Source organism: Cervus canadensis, chromosome 32 (assembly GCF_019320065.1).
Source record: "Cervus canadensis isolate Bull #8, Minnesota chromosome 32, ASM1932006v1, whole genome shotgun sequence".
Classification (NCBI taxonomy): domain Eukaryota; kingdom Metazoa; phylum Chordata; class Mammalia; order Artiodactyla; family Cervidae; genus Cervus; species Cervus canadensis.
The window spans coordinates 31185304-31207602 of NC_057417.1; the positions used below are offsets into that span (position 1 = coordinate 31185304).

At 42.9% G+C, this 22299-nt stretch overlaps 1 protein-coding gene across 1 annotated transcript in view; it reads left to right on the plus strand.

Moving 5' to 3' along the window:
- The window catches only part of BAIAP2L1 (BAR/IMD domain containing adaptor protein 2 like 1), a 77031-nt gene that overhangs the window by 15549 nt on the left and 39183 nt on the right, over positions 1-22299 (plus strand). The window contains exons 2-3 of the mRNA XM_043456036.1: positions 11151-11226; positions 16725-16811. Coding sequence (XP_043311971.1) covers positions 11151-11226; positions 16725-16811 — 163 coding nt within the window. The remainder of the gene's footprint in view (positions 1-11150; positions 11227-16724; positions 16812-22299) is intronic.

Sequence of the window (22299 nt, forward strand, 5' to 3'; positions counted from 1 at the left end):
GCTCTTGGTGCTGGAAGTGCAGTGATCCTTGACCTTAATTCATTTCCTTAGTTTTTACTAGTGAGACAGAGTACACAGGTAGTATCCTGTAAGGTAGAGACAAGCCTTTTGAGGAAGGAGAAGCAAGAAACAGACCTGGAAAAAGGAGGAGGGTCGAGGAAGCGTCTCAGACCCAGGCGGCTGGGTGTCCAGGAGGAAAACCTGCAGGCAGGAGAGCAGGGTCCTCGCCTTGGCCCGTTGAGAGCACAGCCCAGAGGCCGCTGTGTCTGGAGCACAGCGCTGCGGGTGGAGAGGGGCGGCGGCTGCCCTTGATCGCGGGCCATAGCCACGCTCTCAGTGCCTGGTCCTACCCTGTGGTGAGATGGACAGAAGTCACTGCTGACTTTCCTCCGTGGGAGACTCGGGCCCTCTGTGTGTTCTCTATGCTTGGTCATGTCTGACTCTGCGACCCCATGGACTGTAGGCCACCAGGCTCCTCTGTCTATGGAATTCTCCAGGCAAGAATACTAGAGTGGGTTGCCATTCCCTTCTCCAGGGGATCTTCCCAACCCAGGGATCAAACCCAGGTCTCCTGCATTGCAGGAGGATTCTTTACCAGCTGAGCCACCAGGGAGTTCCCTTTATTTCTCTTCCCCTGCGTAGATAGTTCAGTCCTGGGTCTTTTTTTAATGCTGACAAGGGAAACAGTTTATGGTACTTAAACAGTACTTTTCACCTATCAGGCAAAAAAGTGTGATAACACCAAGTGTTGGTGATCATGGCAAAATAGTACGGTGGTTGTAGGAGCACAGATTGTTGCAGCCACTTTGGAGAAAGTGTTTGACAATATCGAACAAAAATGAAAAATCTATCATGTACTCTCTGCCCCAGTGATTCTGTTTCTAGGTAAATTCTTCCCTGTGTGCACAAAGAGACATGGACAGCTTCTTGGCAAACAGTTGGTATTAGCAGTAACTTGTAAGCCCTCTAAATGTCACTTAGACGAGGAAGTAAAAAAATTGGCTTATGTGGTTGTGGGAGACTGGAAAGTCTGAAATTATAGGGTAAGCCGGCAGGCTGAAAGTCCATGAGCAGAATGTCTTCTTCCTCAGGAAAACCTCAGTTTTATTCTTAATGCCTTTCAATGGATTGAGTGAATCCCACGCAGATTATGGAGGATACTCTCCTAAAGGCTACTGGTGGTTAACCACATCTTCAGAAGTCCTAGACAGCAACACCTAAATTAGTATTCAGTCGACTAACTAGGTACGGTAGCAGACACACAAAATCAGCCATCACAAAGGGATACAGAAAGAAGTTAAATAGGAATAAACTCAATTAACACATATCAAGGTCAATAGGTCTCTGAAGTTTAACATTGAATTTTTTAAAAAGTAAGGTGTGACAGTAAAATTTATTATATGATACTATTTATTTAAATGCTCAAGCAAAATTACCAATCCTGACTAAATATATGTGTGTATAAAATGAGTTAGAAAGTTTCTAGTCAATTAGTGGTTCCCTGTGGGGAGGAAAAAAAGATATGAGACTTGGATGGGGTGGCTAAAACACCTTTTGGTTTTACCATGTAGTTCTGTAACGTTTAATTCCTTTTCAACAAAGGAAATCAACATGGCAGTGTTACCATTATTAATTCCCGGAAGGACTACAGGTAGTTGGAGAATCTTCTTTTTCTCCCCCACTCCTTCCCTTTTTTTAAAGGAAAGAAAAGGAGAAAGTCAGAAATATTTGTTTGCCTGGGTAGAACTTGTCCATATTGTGTAACTATCAGGTTAATTATACTCCTCTAACATCAAGAGGAGCTTCCCTGGTGGCTCAGCAGTAAAAGAATCTGCCTACCAATGCAGGAGATGTGGGTTCGATCCCTGGTCGGGAAGATCCCCTGGAGAAGGAAATGACAACTCATCCAGTATTCTTGCCTGGGGAAGCCCATGGACAGGGGAGCCTGGTGGGCTGCAGTCCGTGAGGTTGCAAAGAGTCGGACAGGACATAGCGACTAAACAACAGCTACAAATCAGGGGTAAGATTACAAGAAACCTTCCCCAAAGAAAATATTGTAGAAACTTGCATAATTTCTTACCCTAAAATAGTGATCTCTGCCATAAAAGCATTTCTATCTCACTTTATTGCATAATCCTCCTCAAGGAACTTATCTGGAGGCCTGAGGGGTGAGTGCAAAAGTTAGTGCCCGGGGCTAACTCTACCTGTGGGACCTTCGGGGAGGTTTTTATATTTCACATCTCAAAGTTTCATGTCTCACCTCTAAAATGGGGATGATAACTGTTGTATTGTTAGGGTCTGAAGAGAGAACCCAAGTGAGGTGCCAGGCCTAAAGCCTGAAACATAGACTCCGGAGCATCAAAATGCATCTCAGAAAGAAAAAAGGAATAGAGTTTCCAACTGGATAGAGCAGATAATAATTACACCTCCAGTTTTCTTGGTACTGCCTGCTTCTGGAGGTCTTTGTACTCATGGTCTCTCTCACCCTGACGTGACGCTTTGAGGCAGGAGAGCCCAGATCATTTGTTTTCACGTTACTGAGAGGAAGCGGTGGTGCCTGGAGACTTCTATGTAAATAGGAGTGCTCATCCCTCTGAAGAGCTGACTAAAACTTCTGAGCTCCTGTCTTGCAACGTTAATTACTATAGTTGATTCAGTGCACTCGGAGTCAGGTGTCCTGAAGAGCACACAGTAAGTGTTCCATAAATGTTAGTTATTATTTCATGGGATCTTCATACCCCTCATGAGGTAAAAATGAGTTTTTGCCATCTTACAGAGGAGGAGACTGGGGCTCAGCAAGGACAGATGTGATCTGCCTGAGGATTCAAGGCCATAGTATTTTTTATGCCATGTTCCCCCACCCCTCATGTTCATTGCTACTGGGATGGCATGTTACAAATTCTTTGTTGTTGTTCAGTCGCTAAGTTGCGTCTGACTCTTTGCAGCCCCGTGGACTGCAGCACACCAGGCTTCCCTGTCCTTCACTATCTCCTGGAGTTTGCTCAAGTTCATGTCCATTGAGTCTGTAATACTACCTAACCATCTCATCCTCTGCCAGCCCCCTCCTGCCTTCAGTTTTTCCCAGTATCAAGGTCTTTTCCAATGAGTCAGCTCTTCACATCAGGTGGCCAATGTATTGAAGCTTCAGCTTCAGCAACAGTCCTTCCAGTGAAGATTCAGGGTTGATTTTCTTTAGGATTGACTAATTTGATCTTGCTGTCCAAGGGACTCTCTAGAGTCTTCTCAAGCACCACAATTCGAAAGCATCAATTCTTCGGCGCTCAGATGATACGAATTGATCTGTAATACAAGTTGATAGCTGGTAGCCTAGACAGATCATGCAGACTGTTCACATTCGACTGGTGGGGAGCATTTTTGTGTATTTATATCTTCAAATATGAGTACTTTTGCCCTAACTTAATATTTCAAGCAAAAAACATCTCAGTTGTCTAATTTTCTTGGCTTCTGCTCCCCATTCAAGATAGGCATGAACACATGGCTCTTCAGACCATCAGTTAGCCCACAGGCATCTGCCCTTTTGCCAGATTTACTCACCATTACTTTTCCTAAGGGCTCCCCAGGTGGCTCGGTGGTAAAGAACCCACCTGCCACTGCAGGAGGTGCGGGTTTGATCCCTGGGTCAGAAAGAGCCCCTGGAGGAGGAAATGGCAGCCCACTCAAATATTGTTGCCTGGGAAATCCCATGGACAGAAGAGCCTGGAGGCTGTAGTCCATTGGGTCACAAAAGAGTTGGACAACTTAGCAACTAAACAACAGCAGCTTTCTCTAAAGGCAGGGGACGTAATCACATACTGATGATGTCAGTCTAGAAACTGCAGCTTCCAGCAACACCTGGAAGAAGGAAGTGAGATTTTCTATTAATACAAATGACTTCTATCTAGAAGTAATCTCAGTTAGCCCTTGTTGTTGTTCAGTCACTCAGCCGTGTCTGACTCTTTGTGACTCCATGGACTGCAGCACGTCAGGCTTCCCTGTCCTTCACCATCTCCTTGAGCTTGCTCAAACCCATTGAGTTGGTAATGCCATCCAACCATCTCATCCTCTGTCATCCCCTCCTCCTGCCTTCAATCATCCCCAGGATCAGCATCTTTTCTAATTAGTCAGTTCTTCACATCAGGTGGCCAAAGTATTGGAGCTTTAGCTTCAGCATCAGTCCTTCCAATGAATATTCAGGACTGATTTCCTTTAGGATGGACTGGTTTGATCTCTTTGCAGTCCAAGGGACTCTCAAGAGCCTTCTCCAACACCAGAGTTCAAAAGCATCAATTCTTCAGTGCTCAGCCGTCTTTATGGTCCATCTCTCACATCCATACATGACTACTGGAAACTATAGTTAGCCCTTATGAACAAGTATTCTTGTCAGATGAAATTAAAGGGTGCCTTGTTTAAGATCTGTGACATTGCTAGATTAATTCACATGAGATTGTTTAAAATAAAATACAAAAAATTTCAAAGATACATACAGTACCTGAATCAAGTTATAAAAAACCTCATATTAGAGATTCTTAAATAACTTTTAAAGCTTATTCTAATGTAACTATAATCCACACGTTTCAACTGAGAAAAGTTAAAACAAACAGCTGAAATATCAAATAATTTGTTCTTGGTCTTATAGAGAATTGACAAAAGAAATGGAAAGAGAAACTGCTGCTTAGGAATTTAAAGTCAGCCCAGTTTAACTGTCTAGTCATATTTGTATTTATGCCTTATAAATATCCTGTAGTTTCATACTGGTAAAGGTAATAATTTTCAATAATGAAAGAAAAATCTAAATGGTGAGAAAGTTAAAACCATCATAAGATTGTGTAATACTTTTCAAAATTATGATCTGTAACTATATATGAGGCAGAGAAATTGTATGAGCAACTAGAAACTAGTGAACAGAGCAACTAGAAATCTGGTGGGATGTGCCTGTAGGTTTTCAGTGGCCTCTTCCTCAGCGGTCTGGGGACTAGCTAAGGGCGAATTCCCTAGGGCCCAGAGCTCTTGTGACAGGACCAACCCTCTTCACTATGAGGTGCAGCACAGGTACAACAGAGTTGTTGCCAGTCATCTTTTTTAGCCTAGAAGATCCATGTTCTTCCCTGAATGGAAAGGAAACTCATTTTGGTTCAGACTGGTTTGACACATTATCCCTCTCGCTGAGCAGTAACTGTTGGAATACTTCCTAGGCTTTTGTTATTGATGGTAGCAAAATAGTGATTCTTGGCCCAATAATGCCTTTTATAATGTATTTTGTTTTTATACTTGAAATCTTAAACCTTTTATTCTTAGTGCCAAACTTAAAATGGATTTGTTCATTACTGCTCTTGATTCTAAACTTGAGGCGCTATAAACAATTCAGGTCTTGGCAAGCCTTGACACAGCATGGCCTTTGACCCAACTACTGCCCTCCCCCTCAAAATTTAGGACCTGTCCAATTCACCAGGACATCCATTGCTATGATTGAAATTTTGCAGATTGTGAAATAAGACAGCCACACTGCTTTTCTGTTCCTGAGTTTAAAAATACATGTACTTCAGCTAAAATAGCTAGATTAATGGCCAACAGCCAGTGAAGTAGATTTTCCACTATTCAAAGAGGCCAGAATTTCCAGGGGAACCATTTCTGTAGCAAAACCTAAAATAAAGAATTGAAGTATATGTTGATCTTCCAAGCTTAAAAATTCTTGTATTGTTTTCTCTGAAGTCAGTGGTGGTCTCTTGTCTTGAACTTTTTTTCCAGTTGAATCATTTGGATAGTGGTTTATGCTTGGTGTTAATTTTGGAAGTTCTCATGAATTCATTGTTTTTGAAATTTTAAGAGAGGAGTTATATGTAAATAGTCTAAGAATTCTATCAAGAAATCAAATTCTGTTTTCCCATTATTTGAGTAAAGCTGAACTAAGAATAATCTTAGGAAAGAACATAGAGCTTAGCTTCTTTTTGTGACTGCTTGTCTGCTAGAAGGCAGGTTGCTCTGTATTGGTATCCTTGTACATATTACCATCTAGACTCAGGCATGTAAGATTATTGTAAGAATTTTAAATGATGTTTTAAAATAGTTTTATCTTTTTATTGGAAAGCAACCATTTTCTAATGAAGTTATTACATTTTAAAAATACGAAATATCATACATTGCCCATGGGAATGTAAAACAGTACAGCCAACTCTGGAAAACAGCTTGGCAGTTTCTTAAGTTAAACATCCACCTACTGTATGACGCAGAAATTGAACTACCAGGTGTTTATTCTAGAGATAGGAACACTCATGTTCACACAAAAGTCTGTGCATGATTGTCCATATCAGGTTTATTTGTAATTGCCAAAAACTGAAAACAGCCCAAATGGTCGATGGTGAAATGGATAGATTATGATACATCCATACCGTGGACCACTAATAGAAAAGAAAGGAATAAGCTGTTGATACATCCAGCAATTTGGGTGGTTCTTAAGGACATTGTGCTGAGTGGAAAAATCAGTCTCTAAAGGCCACATACTGTACAACTCCACCTATGTTACATCCTCACAGTGACAAAATTATGACGATTGAGATCAGCGGTTGCCAGGGGTTAGGGTGGTTGGGCTATAAAGGGGTAGCATCCTGGAGACCTTTGTGTTACTGGGAGAGTTCTGTATCGTAATTGTGGTGACGGTTATACAAATCTATACGTGTGATAAAATTTCATAAAAACAAGGCACACACCGTGCAAATTAGAGGTATAACAACTGGTAAATCCAAATAAGATCTGTAGTTTAACTGTATTGTACCAATGTTGGCTTCCTGGTTTAGATGATGTACTTTGACCATCTAAGTTCCCATTGGCGGAAGCATACATGGGAGCTTTTATACAGTTTTTACAACTAGTTGTGTGCCTTAAGCTATTTCAAAATTGAAAACTTAAAAGAATTGAGGAAAGATGATAGAAATAGCAGCTATGGTGACAGGTCCCCATGATCAGATGCTAAGACTGACTGGCTAGCTGGGGGACTGGTGAGAGGTCAGCCTCGGCGCTGGGGCTTCATGGCTCCTGGCTGTGAATGAGGCTCAGCTGACTGGCTCCAGCAAGACAGGCTGAGTGGACTTCCAGTTAAGCGTGGCCCATTGACCTCATATGTTGTTCTTCTCTTCTGAGAATACATTAAAATGATGGCAAAGGAACTTAAACCCCCTGTAAATCCATAATGTAGAGACCTGAAAAAGGAAATATCTGTTGACCAAAAGCCTAAAGAAATTTGGGGTGATAGAAATGGACGGAGGTGCAATAACTGCCTTACATGGACTGAAAGAACCTGCACAGAGGAGTACCGAAGAGAACTGAGCCCTTCACCCCAGAGAGCCCCCCCAAGGCTGGGGAATAGGCCCCACAGAAGGAGGGAACATGCAGGTCTAGGATAGGAGTTATACAGGTGGTTCACCTCCAGGTTCCCTTACCTGCCTCAGCCAACACTGTCACAGCTGCTCCCTCTGCCTGGCAGCCAAGGTTCAGTCTCAGGATGTGTTGACTCAGATGCTTTCGACTTGGAAACAGCAGCTGAGGGACTGACACTCAGGAAGAAACCAGCACACTGATCTGTGGGATACCCAGCCGCCTCCCAGACCTGGGGGAGCAGACTCCCTGGTGACTGCTCCTTCCCCCCAGGGACAGGAAGTTAGACGTTTCTCTGGAGAGACCCAGTGGCCCTTGGTTACTGTCTCTTGGCCAGTTTCTTTACAGCTGACCTGCTGTCCGGCTGTTTCGAATGAAGCCGCCTAGTCAATAACCACCCTGTATGCACATGCACACACTTCCAGCCAGTGTTTTAGGGCTTGACTCCTAAACACAAACTGATAGTCAAGGATCGCCAGCCATTTGAGGAATGCCTCCAACATGAAAGGCAGTTAGATACCAAACAGTGGGGGACTGGCACATAATACCCCTCAAATTGCAGTTTATTCAGATAAGAGATGACACCACATCCATAAAGCAAGAACAGGATGCCTTTTAAAAGGAATAATCAAAAAACTTGAAAGAGCCCAAAAATATATCAAAAGTTTTAAAAACAGAAGAGTTGGAAAGTAAAGTTGAGGCTATCTGTCAGGGACAACAAAAAACGAAGAGTCAGAGGAAAAGGGTAAGATGATTAGAAAATAAATCCAGGTTATATAAAATCCTTCTCAGAGTTCCAGAGAATGAAGAGAATCAAATGGGAACATTTTCAGACCTGAAGGATGTAATTTTCTCTATGGATAGGGTCTGCTTGAGTGCCAGTAAATAAATTTAAAAATACCCACACTGAGACAGACCACTGTGAAGTTTCAGAACACAGGAATAAAGAGAAGGGTTCCAGAAGTAAGCGCCTTCCCCTGCCACATCTCATAAAAAAAAAAAGTCATATACAAATGACAGCTGACTTATCAGTAGCAAAACTGGACGTTAAAGACAGTGGAAGGCTTCCCTGGTGACTCAGCGGTAAGGAGTCCTCCTGCCAATGCAGGAGACACGGGTTTGATCCCTGGATCCAGAAGGCTCCCCCTTGCCTCAGAGCAACTAAGCTCGTGTGCCACAGCTCCTGAGCTGGAGCCTTGGCTACTGGCACGCCCTAGAGCCTGTGCTTGCTGCAACTAGAGAAAAGCCTGTGCAGCAACAAGACCCAGCACAGCTGAAAATAAATAAAAGTATTAAAACAAAAATAAAGACAGTAATTTATAAGGAGCAATATCTTTTAAATCCTGAGGGAAAATCACTTTAAACCTGAAATACTCTGCCCAGCGAAATACCAATCAAACATCAAGGTAAATATAATTTCAGGCACATGGGGACTCACGTCTACCTCCTTTGTCATTTCTTAGGTCATTCTTAGAGAGTGATCTCCAGCTAATAGGGATAAATGAAGAAAGAGGAAGATGTGGAATCCAGCTAATGAGACTCTGTCACATGGGGGACCAAAAAGGGACATGTGAGGGCAACAGCGTGGCAGGAAACGGTCAGGCCAGGCTGAGCAAGGGGACAGAGAGTCCTTGGGGAAGTTCTGGGAGAGAAAAAAAAACTGAAGATCAACTGACAACTTTGGCTTGAAAAATATCAATAGGCTTCTGTTAGATCTCATGGAGTGTGAGGAAGATGCATGGAAAAATCTAAGGAGGCATTGGAATGAGACTTGTTAATCTCCGGAGAAACAAAAAGGTGTATCAAGAAAGGAAGCATAGGCGAAGGAAATGGCAACCCACTCCAGTATTCTTGCCTGAGAAATCCCATGGACAGAGGAGCCTGGCAGGCTACAGTCCATGGGGTCACAAAGAGTCAGAGATGACTTAGCAACTAAACAACAACAACATTGAAAAAAAAGGAAGCATAATTCTTGGTACATCCCTTGCATTGTAGTGACCAGTATTTACAAAGTCATGATAAATATTGACTGTTGATATGCCAGGAAACTGCTGTTATATAGGAAAGACTGGGAACAAGGAAGGTAGAGTTGTTTACCATAGCAGAAAGCCAGTGGTTATTGTCCAAAGTCAAGAAATCAAGAATATTAATCAAAACTATGGCAGTAAATACGAAAGAGCACTTTCAGTGGAGCTGTTACATGGGAGTAAGGCCAGGGGTGGGGAAGGGTTGAGGCAGGCATTATTTTCCATGATAAGCCTCTATCAGTGTCTAATAAAATGCATCTAATAAAATAAAAGTTAATAAATAAACTTTTAATAATAATAAAAGTTACAATGTTCTTTAATAAAGAACAGTTATAATAAAATAAAAGTTATTATGTTCTTTCTCCCCTACTAACATGTAATGGAGAACCTCTTTATCCCAAAGAATACATGTGTCATGTCTCTGCCCTTTGCAAATTGTGTGGGTTTTTTATTCTTTGTTGCTTGGGCCTCTACAAACAAGGTACACATTTTGGTGGAGGCAGTCAGTAAACAGATTCGACTGGTCTACCTGGAAAGATTAATATTGTGAAGCTTATTGTTTGTTGGTGGGACAAATATATTCAGTCACCAAATATATTCAGAGCCTTGTAGGAATGATTTCTTGTCTGTAGCATCAGATTTAGGATAGCATTTTAAATTTAGACCAATGTTCTAAATAGTTGCTTGTCTTATACCTGTCATAGTGCTTCTCTCTCTGTTTATGACCTTCTATTGATGTAGAAATGACGCTATTAAAAATGAAATCCGTGACATCTGCAGAGACAGAGCATCATGAAGCCCAGAATGGGCAACCACATCTCCACCTCTGCTGCTGTGAGCACAGGGCCTGGTGCACACTCCAAAAATACGTACTGAGTGAACTGATGACCAGGAGAAAAGACCAGTGACCCCCTACAAAGAAAGTTCCAGGCAGTCCTGTGTCTTGGAGCCATCCACACCCATCCCTCTCCTAGTAATTAGGCAGAGCAAAAACATCTCTTAGAAATGTCTGTTCTGTTGCCCAAATTCCTGTCCATTGAGTCAGTGATCCTATCCAACCATCCAACCAACCTGCCACCCTGTTCTCCTCCCGCCTTCAATCTTTCCCAGCATCAGGGCCTTTTCCAGTGAGTTGGCTCTTCGCATCAGGTGAGGTGGGCAAAGTACTGGAGCTTCAGCTTCAGCATCAGTCCTTCCAATGAGTACTCAGGCTTGATCTCCTTCAGGACTGACTGGTGGGACCTCCTTGCAGTCCAGGGGACTCTCAAGAGTCTTCTCCAACACCACAGTTTGAAAGCATCAATTCTTTGGCACTCAGCCTTCTTTATGGACCAAAAATCTTCTTTATTGATAGCCAAAACACTGTCCATGTACTTAAGTTCCTGTCATGCACCCGTGTTTGCTGTCACTAGTGTGACAGCCATTAACTGACCTGAACCCAAAAGCAGCACTGGCTTCTGCACTGACAGCCCCCTGCAGGCTGTGCTCTGTGGGGGCTGCATGTCTGCTACGGGCTCCGTCTACAGTCAGCTCTAGGCAGCTCCAGGGCAGGCGTGGCCAGGCTCACGTGGCCGCACCAGTTCCCTCAGTCAGGATGGACGTGCTCTTTCCTGCTTTCAAATCGGCATCCATGACTTTGTGGACGGTGCCATTGGGCACACATGGGGATCTTCGGCTATGCAGTGACGACCTCTGAAGGTTACTTGGTCTAGTAGTCACTTATTTTCTTAATTTGGTTTTTTGTTTGTTTTTCAGAATGTTTTGGAACAGTTCAATCCTGGGCTACGAAATTTAATAAACCTAGGGAAAAATTATGAAAAAGCTGTTAATGGTAAGTGTCTCTTTTCTAAATTTATAAATATAGAGGATGTACAAAAGCCACTTATTAAATATTTTACTTAATTATTTTTAAATACTTGCTACTGAATTTCTAAAATATCTTTAAATTGGTACAGTTTATAATTAATCTACAGAAACTTTGCAATGGTAGGATATTAGTTTATTTGAAATAAGTGAATTGAATAATAGACTACTATAAGTGACATATCTTAAATATCAGATTTTGCTTTTTGAAACTGCTTAATCTTTTATATCATTAAAATATAAACATGTTTACTACCTTATAAACCAAATTTTTTGTAAACCAATATATTAAAAAGGTAGTTAAAGTATTAGGATCCTAAAGCATAGGAATTACTCTCCTTTTTATACAGAAGAATTTCTGATCTTTGAGTGTATCATTGGGTGGGGATGGGGGGGCGATATATCACTTTTGCTAGTAATAGTGAGAAATAAGATGTTTAGCCTGAATGGAAAAACATCTAAATTAAAAGTTGAACTTAGATTCTCATTTAAAATGGACTCAAGCATTGGCTTTTGTGTCTCTGTGAACTAGAGTCAGTTGCTGGTTTGAACAGATTTCATTTGAGGAAAGTGATATGCACCTTCACGTGCATTCCCCTCCCCAATCCCCTCCCCAAGGCGGGTGTTATCAATGATCACCTTGAAAATAATCACCAAATTCTAACACGGTCAGAACCATTCTCCATATGTAGCACGTGTCACCCACCCGCCAAACATTCAGATCCCTGTTTCGCCATCTACCCTGATTCACTAGGCCCAGCATGTAACATAAGTAGAAAGTTTAGTTTCCAACAGTTTGAGATTTGAAGAAGCCTTCAGGTCAAGCTCTGTGTCTTTTCTCCCCGTCTTGCTTCTGTCCGTCACAATACCCCCACCTCCAGCTGCTCCCTGGTGATGTTTTGAAAATAAATCTGCACCCTCACACCCTCAGCCTGGGCATGTGCCAGGACAGGGGAGGGGCTGGCAAGACCTGGGATGCTGGACGACGGGTGCCCTGCAATTGCAGTCGCTGCAGTGATAAGCTGCTTGTTGGCTTTCCTCTGGGCCTTGGCGCTCTCAGCCACTGTCCAGTGTCAGGAAGTGCAGCAGGCCTGGCCTTTTCCTCCCTCGCACCCCCGGCAGTGTAGATGACTTCTGTGGGTGCCCCCTCCCTCTTTTAACAAGCTGGAGCTTTGTTTTGCAAGCTGACTCTCCCCTGATGAGGGGGTGGGGGCCTTCCCTGGTGGCTCAGAAGGTAAAGAATCCACCTGTAATGCTAGAGACCCCGGTGTGATCCCTGGGTCAGGTAGATCGATCCCCTAGAGAAGGGAATGGCCACCCACTCCGGTATTTTTGCCTGGAGAAGTCCATGGACAGAAGAGCCTGGCAGGCTACAGCCCATGGGGTCACAAAGCGTTGAACATGACAGAGACTAACACTTTCACTTTTTTCTCCCCTGATGATCGCCTAGTCACAAAAACACAAAGTCATCACCTTATCCATCACCATGAAGGAGAGCAGTCTGACCTGCAATTGTTTTTTTCCTTTCTAGCACGAGCTGCCTCTCTGAGGCAGAGATTTATAAAGTGACGCAGCGAACAGCCCACAGCTTAGCCTCCTGCTAACAGGACTTCTCCCCAGAGGCCTCTTATCACTTTAATACCTCCTGAGGCCTATTTTGCACTTCATAAGGTGTTTCCAGAATTTCTGCAGGCCATCTGTTTTTAGCTGAAGCCATTGAGAAACTTCAATAAAACGTGTCAAGTCCTTGGCAAGAGTCCGTAGTACAGTCAAGGCTGCCACGCGTGCATCAGGACCAGGCACTGCTGCTGAAGAACACGGTCACGGGGGTCTGAGCCAGAAGTCAGGGGAAGAGCAGGCAGGAGGCCATGCGGGAGCTGAGCGGGGTAACCGGTGGCAGCAGGCAGCCGCTGCTTTCTAGTGCTCCAGGCAGAAGAGACAGCCTGCAAGCCAAGACCTGGGGTCCGCACTCGCATGGGTGCGGAGCGTGGGGGAACAGAAAACTTAAGGTGGAATGAGGTCCCATTATTAGTGTATGTGGATGCAGCGTCGGTTACCTGTTGCCGTGTAACACACTGCCCCTGAGTTTGATGGCTTCAGATGACAATAGTTCGCTATTTCCAATGGTCCTGTAAAGGCAGTACAGTTGCCTGTATGCCCGAGACTCTGCATTGCAGTCAGAATCAGCTGCGGCCAGGGCTGGGCTCACCTCCTCTCTCAGGCCTGGCTGGTAGTCCCAAGAGTACAAGCCCCATGGGAGTTATGCCTGCTAGTACCCCGTTGGCCAAAGCAAGTCACATGACCAAACCACGCCTCTGTGTCCTAGGCAACACCACCAGCTGGGAGTTCTGGGAGGTGTGATTCATTGAAGGCCACAATTGTAAAAATCCACGATGAACTCTGTGGAGTGAGACAGGCTCATCCAGGGCAGTGGGAGGCCACTGAAGCTTTTTGAGCAGAACTGTAACCTAGTGAAATCATATTTTAAGGAAAATTTTTCTGGTGGAAGTGTGTACTTTAGGTTGATGAAATAGCTGGTCAGCCACTAAATGAGAACTAATAAGCCTCATTCCTTAAAGCAGTAGCCGGTATAAAATCTCTTAATATATTTACAAGAGGGAACTCAATTATGAAAATACCAGTTTATTCTTTTTTTCGGGATAAATAATTTTTACATTAATACAGCTTTATCATAAAAGCAGGATATTTTACTAGACTAAGAAGGTTTAATAGTTTTAAACATAAGTCAACAGTTAGTGAAACTGAAAAACTGAAAAAATTTGAAACTGTTGAAATTGAAAAAATTTCAATGTAATATGTGGATGCAGACCAAAAATTTTGTTTGTGTGGTGTAATCCTGTATTACTCTTCTCCAGCTAATTTGCTTTTCAGCTTATCAGTACCTTACAATTTTAAATTTTCCCACGAAAATATTACATATATTAACTTGACAGCTTACTGGCTATAAGCCTTGTTTTTAGGTGGAGTCACCTCTTTTTCAGTGCTAGCTGAGACCAAAGAGTCAAAAAGCACCGTGATTTGCACCGAGGACGTGAACACGCCCGCTGGAGTTCGTGCACTGCCTCTGTTTCTGCACTGACCTTGGGTCTGGCCCAGAATGTCTCTCCTCTGCTCTCCTCCCTGAAACAGGGTGGTAACATCAGCACCCTGTGTCTTAATGCCGTCTGGTAGATGAATTATCTTAAGTAACGATTTGGAGAGTCTACCTAAATGCTATTTGTTGTTGCTCTTTTTTTTATAATTATGCTTTATGGTTATCCTCAGTTCAATTCAGTTGCTCAGTCGTGTCCAACTCCCCATGACCCCATGGACTGCAGCACTCCAGACTTCCCTGTCCATCACCAACTCCCAGAGTTTACTCAAACTCATGTCCATTGAGTCGGTGATGCCATCCAACCATCTCATCCTCTGTCATCCCCTTCTCCTCCCGCCTTCAATCTTTCCCAGAATCAGGGTGTTTTCCAATGAGCCAGTTCTTTGCATCAAGTGGCCAAAGTATTGGAGTTTCAACTCCTGCATCAGTCCTTCCAAGGAATATTCAGGACTGATTTCCTTTAGGATGGACTGGTTTGATCTTGCAGTGCAAGGAATTCTCAAGAGTCTTCTCCAACACCACAGTTCAAAAGCATCAATTCTTCGGCCCTCAGCTTTCTTTATAGTCCAACTCTCATATCCACACATGACTACTGGAAAAATCATAGCTTCAACTATTTGGACCTTTGTTGGCAAAGTAATGTCTCTGCTTTTTAATATGCTGTCTCGGTTGGTCATAACTTTTCTTCCAAGGAGCAAGCGACTTTTAATTTCATGGCTGCAGTCACCATCTGCAGTGATTTTGGAGCCCCGCAAAATAAAGTCTCTCACTGTTTCCTTTGTTTCCCCATCTATTTGCCATGAAGTGATGGGACCAGATGCCATGATCTTAGTTTTCTGAATGTTGAGTTTTAAGCCAACTTTTTCACTCTCCTCTTTCACTTTCATCAAGAGTCTCTTTAGTTCTTTGCTTTCTGCCATCCCCAGTCTTATGAAATAATACTATAGTAGACCATTACATTTTCTAAACTTATGTGTATATGCATGTAGTAAAAGCTGTAACTTTTTAAATTTTTTAACTCTACAAGACCTGCAAAAGTAGTTTCATCTGTCATGAAACTCCTACTTTTTTGGCCTTCAGTATCTTCAACCAGACTTATAGATCAATTAATTCTATGACCTCTTCCGCCTTTTTTCAACTTGAAATATCTTTTAAAATCCATCTTTGAAAAACAATACCCACTCTAAAATGGGTCAGAGTGGCTGGTGTGGCCTCAGGTTTTTTTCTCAGTGAGAGGAGATTGCTTAGGGCTCTTTTATCTTCAAAATCCTGTGATCTCCAAGGCTCCCAGGCAAAGTGAGGTCTGTGTAAGAAGCCAGCCTTTGAACAAGATAAAATATTTTCTCCAAAGTCACACTAAATAGCCTAGGTCTTGTTGAAAGTCTTGCTTACTGCATACTGTCAGTCTCCTGAAACCCAGCCTGCTGTAAAGTAAAAGAACGAATTGGTATTAGCAGCTTTGACTAGTTTGTCCAATACACATACTATTAGGGCATTTTTAGATTAACATCTTTTGTTTCAGAAAAGAAACTAACTTGCCCAACAAGGTCATGTTAGTTAGTTGGAAGTAACAGTGGAATTCAAACCCATATTCGTCTTGCTTCTGACACGCTCTCCAACCACCGCCCACCCCACCCCTCAAAAAAAGGAAAGAAAAAATAAACCAAATCAAAAGCAGATTTCTATACCTTATAATGTAGTTTTCAGAATCTGTTTTAAAGGAGAAATGTGATTTTTTAAGATAATTAGGATCCAGCTTGTATAGCAATAAGTTTTCCTGTCTCTGCCAGAAAGGAGGGGAAAGAAAAGCAGAGCATTCAGTTATTTTTCAGGTAATTGTGTCGTTTTTTGAAATGATAATGTATTTCAGATTTCATACACTTTTCTCCTGGCAACAGTATGGTAGTTGCTTGTGCCTTAGATTATCTGTTTCAACAGAAAAAAGTAAAAATGCCGTCAAAGGTCCGGTGCCTAGGCCACCCCACACAAGCCCCTCCAGCTAACAGCTCGCAGGCTTGTGTTGCTGTTAAGTAACCAGCCTGGCTGGAGTGGACATGTTCCAGCCTTGATCCTGTGTTAGGAACACAGCCGCTCTGGGACTGGCGTCGAGAGCAGCTGCTCTGGACCTCCAGCCCCTGCGGCCGAAGGTTCCCAGGGCTGGTCAGAGGCAAGGATGCCCTGGGTGCTGTCCGGCGGTGGGGACCTCCACTCCAGCACAGCTCTCAAGCACCACCGCTGCCCTCTCAGCCACACTCGCCTTGGCCACAAGGGACTCAGATGTTTGGAAGGAAACCTGTATTGCTTCCTCCTTTCTGGGTGTGACGGTTCTGTGTGTCACTTTCCCTCTCCAGCTATGATCCTGGCAGGAAGAGCCTACTACGATGGAGTGGCCAAGATTGGGGAGATTGCCACCGGGTCCCCCGTGTCGACAGAGCTGGGTGAGCTGACCGTCCGTCACCTGCACACCTAACTGAGCCGCGGTTCCTGGGCTGCCGTCCCGCGCACCCTGAGACGAGCACTCAGGGAAGTGGCACAAATCCAGAGTAGAAGGGGGCCTCGGGTCCTTCACCTCTGCGGTGATGGCCTCCCTGTGGTCTGTCCGTGGTGGGCGCTTAGAGGAGGGCAGGCCACTGGGAACTGAGCTTCTGCCCTGAGGTTTGGGCCCCAGGTCCCCCTTGAAGCCTGAAGCCCGGGAGCCTTGACCTAGATTCCTAACTGGAGGGGTGAGCACCGGGCCTCCCGCCGCTGGCTGAGTGTTTCCTGTGAGTCACCCCGCAGAGTCCGGCTCCTTTACGCTCTGCTCTTGGCCGTCACTGCTTCCCCAGTCGCCCTGGGTTGTGATTTTTCCGGTTTTGCTGGTATGAATGGATCCCCTGTGCACTCGCGGAGGGTGCGGGCAGCCACACCTGGGCGCGCCAAGGCTTCTCCGTACAGAGCCCGCTCACTGCCATCTCCAGAGCCTCACACAGAAGCATCATTTAAAAAACTTGTTGAACACATCTTACTTGATAAAGGGTAACATTTCAGACTTGACAGTGTGTGTCAGAATTTGGAAAGGATTGGAACACTGTGTGTACTTTCTTTTTAAAGACAAGTGCGTCCCTCTCCAGTTAAAAAGTGGACCGGGAGGCAGAGGAGGGGCAGAGGAGCATGTGTTTAAGGTTCACATAATGCACGCTGTTTCTGTGCTGAGTGTCTTGAGGGTTTTTTAGGTACGGTGTTTTTCCAAGATTGCTTGGAAAAAACTCTTAACTGACCCATAAAAGCCACGGAACAAGTTCAAGGTGTGGTGACGGTTCTGGGGTTGGAGGCTGGGCTGCTGGGTAAGGCAGTGGCTCTGGGCCCTTGTTAACATTCTCTGACAACTTTTGTACTTAAAAGAGTTCATAGTCTTGAAACCTGTAGCCAAAAGTGACGTGATGCCTGAAGTGATGCTGAATGATGAATAAATCAGCACTGCGATATGTAATAGAATCGGTTACCTGCAGAAAATTTTCAAAACCCTGAGTTGTCTTCTGTTGGTGCCATTAACTTCTGCATGCTCCGGCAAGATCTGAATTCTAGTAACTCCGTCCAAAGTGGATGAATTTAATAAAATACACAATGTTAAAAAAAAAATTACATGCTGTTATGTAGACAGAAGCAGTAAAACTTAGGATGTTTGAGGGATGATTGGACTGATTATAGGGTTCCAAAAATAGAACTTAATTAAAAAGAAGCATCCTATTTATGTCAGGCATTGGGCAAAAAAATGCCTGACCCTTAGGTTAAAACATATGGCGCTTTGACTCACCGTCATTCAATGTGCCTTTTTAATGTTTTATGGTTCTTGCCACTGTTTGAATAAGACTTCTGTTCCACACCTTACTTGATTCAGCTGTGAGTTCATACTGTTGAATCAACTGTTTCCACAGCAACCATGTTGTTACAAACATAGTCTTACAGCTTCAGCTTCAATGAGGAAAGCTTTCCTGCGTGTGTGTTTCATTCAGAGGGGATGGAAATTACTCGATGTGTTTCATTTTTGTTCCAAGTTGTCCTTTTCACTTATATTCACTGTATCATATACTTAATTTTTTACTCACAGCCATTCCACGAGAAAGTTCTGTCCTTGTTGGAGGTGCTTTTGGAGGCCTGACATGTTCTGCTTTTGATTCACTTAGTTTATCTTGTTAAAGTTTAGACTAAAATACTACCCTGTTTCTATTTAAATTCCTGTATGGAAGAGCAGAGGACAATTCATAGGAAAGAGAGAAAGACCTAAAGTAGATTGTGTTGTCTTTCTTGTTTTTCAAGAAGATGTTCTTGTCTGGTTTCTGACCTTGTGGTATTGGTGTTAAGACCCGGAGAGGAAGTGTGTGCCCGGGCTCCTCACCTCCGCACTTGACTATGCTTCCCTGAGGCCAAGGGAAAGGAAAGAGGCAGCCAGTCAGGTCGCTGAAGAGGAAGAAAATGGAAACCGCACGGTGGGGACCTTTTCCAGAAGGAGATGACCGGGAATCATTGGTGTCACAGCAGCCAAAGCCTGGGAAGGGGTGGCACATGTGCTGTTTTGAGCTCAGTGGTCTAGGGTCCCACCCAGGAACACCAGGTGTCATGGGGTCGAGGAAGATGGAAATACCAGAAGTCTTACAGACATAACATTTGGCTTCTTATGCCTGTTGCCTGACTTTTGGACTGCTGTGCTTCGTGTAGAAACTCAGGTCTTGGTAAATGCGTGTTGTGAGCTGCGTCCTCCATGCGTTGCCTCGTCTCATCCTCGGAAGTCCCGTCAGTGGACGTTACCTCCCAGGTTTGCAGGGCGGGCGCTCAGCCCGCATTTCCTCGGGGAGCCTGGTAGACTGTAAGAGTCAACCTGGCGGTCATGGCTTCCGCACGGGAGTGAGAGAACCTCCGTGGGCAGCCACGTGCGCTGCCGCCAAGCAAGGCAGGAGGGCTGTGGAGGTCGTGACCTCTGGGCGAGGGTGGTCAGCAGCGTAGGTGCCGCCCAGGAACGGCCCTGTGGCCAGGCGGGGGAGGCCGGCCCGATCTTACCCTCCCCTGAGGCTGCCCATCGCCTGAGACGGGCTCAGTGAAGCTCGCGTTGCTACAGTGCTTTTGTCAGCCTGTGCCGCCACCGGCCACACGCCACCTCCTGGGTGGGGGCAGGACCGAGGGAGCCGACACATTCTGGGTGGCTGGGAGATGGAAGGAGAGAGTGCGTTCTAGAGTCTCCTAGACCAGAAAGATGCCTCTCTTGTCACTTCATACGTTCACAAGTGTTTGGGAACTCAAAAATCAGTGCCAGTTGTTTCCATTGACTTTGTTCTCTTCCATGAAGTGGGTGATATGTTCATAAGAATACACATTTTGCCTTGATTATCCTTGATAATCAATTCAGTTCATGAATATGAACAGATTTTTTTCAATTCTCTCTATTGTATCTTTATTTTCTATTTCATTAATCTCTACTCTTACCCTTATTTTCTTCCTTGTACCATCTTTGGGATTACTCTACCGTTCTTTTCTAAATTCTGAAATAATACATTTAACTCAAATTTTTAAGTATAGGCAAGACCACAAAGATAGCCATACAAGTTAAAACTATGCAAAGCCATCTTAATCAGTGGGAGAAATTATGATTGTCCTGTGACCTTTAAAAATGTTTGTCAAAAAAAAAAAAAATGTTTGTCAGAAACACTAAAAACTCTCTTACTGTCAGTTATAAATGTATAAGGAAATGGAAAATTGACTTGGAACTTTTAAAATTTCTGTTAGCACTGTTTTGTAGTTTTTTTCATAGAAGTCTTACACATTTTTATACATGCATTTTTAGATATTTATGGTGTTTTTAAAAGGCCTACTGTATATGGCATTTAAATTTTTTCTAGTCAATTCTGTTGAGTTTTCAATTTCATTCTTTCTCATTACTATCCAAATTAATTTTATCATATTTTTATAATTGCTTTATTGAGATCTAATTAATACGTAGTACAGTTCACCCATTAAAGTAATATAGTTTAATGATTTTTAGTATATTCACAAAGTTTTAAATTATCCTCAGAGTCAACTTCAGAATATTTTTCTCACTCCAAAAAGAAATCCCATACCCATTAGTAGTCACTTCCCATTCACCCCCAACTCCAGCCATATTTAACCATTAATATGTTTTGTCTATTATAGGTATGGTTTTGCTAAACATTTCATATAAATGGGATATTGTGTAGATCTACCATGTTTAATTTTATCAGTTGATGGACATTTGGGTTTCTTCTACCTCTTAGCACTAAAAATACTGCTACTATGAGCATTTGTGTACAAATTTTGTGTTTACCAACATTTTTCCATCTCTTGGGTATACACTTAGGAGTGGAATTGCTGGTTCATATCGTAACTCTAAATATAACCCTTTGAGGAACTGCCAGACTGTTTTCCAAATGGAATACACCATTATACATTCCACCAGTCTTCCCAGATAGCGCTAGTGGTAAAGAATCTGCCTGCCAATGCAGGAGACACTATAGATAGGGGTTCAATCCCTGGGTCAGGAAGATCCACTGGAGTAGGAAATAGCAACCCACTACAGTGTTCTTGCCTGGGAAATTACATGAACAGAAGGAGCCTGGAGAGCTTCAGTCCCTAGGGCCACGGAGTCGGACATGACCAAGCACCTGAGCACACACGTTCCACCAACAGTGTATGAGGGGCCCAGTTTCTCTACATCTTTGCCAACACTTGTTATTGTCTTTTTGTTTGTTTGTTTGTTTATTGTAGCCATCCTAGGAAGTATGAAATACTACCTCATTTGGATTTTGATTCACATTTCCTTAGTGGCTAATGATATCAAGCATCTTTTCACATTCTTACTGGCCATTACATATCTTCTTTGGAGAAATGTCTATTCAGATCTTTGCCCATTTTTAATTGGGTTATTTGTCTTTTAGTTATTGCATTTGCCGATCAACTTTTTAAAAAGGTTTTGTTTTCTGTTTTGATCCTTTTTATTATCTATGTAGTTTGGGGTTCTTGATGGTCTAATTCTGCTGATGCTTTGTGGTGCCTCTTGATTATCATTCACGAGAGAGTCTTTCTGTAAGGGTTTTTTTGTCATCTCATTGTTCTCTTGCGTGTTGGGGTCACCTATGGAGGTATAAAAGTTTTGTCATTGAAAGTCACCAAGAAATGAAAAGTAGAAATGCCAAGTAATAGCGGAGCTTCTCTGATTTAAATTATCTTTACTTCTTAGAAAATAAAAAGTTGATATAATAGGACTTGCCATTTGATAAAACTCTTATAAAATATTTAGAACTTAAAGCAATAGAAATAGAACTTTTAAATAGAACTTTAAAGCAATAGAAATGCTCCTTTATTTTCTATCATATTCATACAAAGGTATTCTGCCAATTTTGTGGGGAAGTGGCTCAGATTTTATAGAAAATACTTTAAATATCTAAAATGTATAAGCTATTCTAATTGTCTAAAACTTAAGAAAAAACAGCAGATTTTAATTTTCTATAGGTCAGTTATATATCCTCCTCCCAAGGAAGTCATTCCTGATGGCTTTCTCTTGAAACTTAAAGTCCTTTATGAATAAAGTCTGTTCTCCTATTTCAGAGAATATTGAGAAAATGTGTCATTACTTTTTCTCAACTCTAATTTACACTGATAGAAAAATATTTTAATGATTCAAGAGAAATGCCAGATTTTAGTCATTTTTGTGCTAAATGCTCTCTATCACTTGAAAATTCCAATAAGAATTAGCATATATTTTGAAATTGCCTTCAAATTCAGTTTACTGAAGCCTCACCTTTTATCAGTTGTACCTTAACTGAGCAAACTAGAGCCAAGGGTCTGGCCAGCACCGATTGGTAACTGACATTTTAGTGGGACCCGGCCGTGCCCACTTGTTCATGGTTGTCTGCAGCTCCTGTCAGGGTGCAGAGGAGT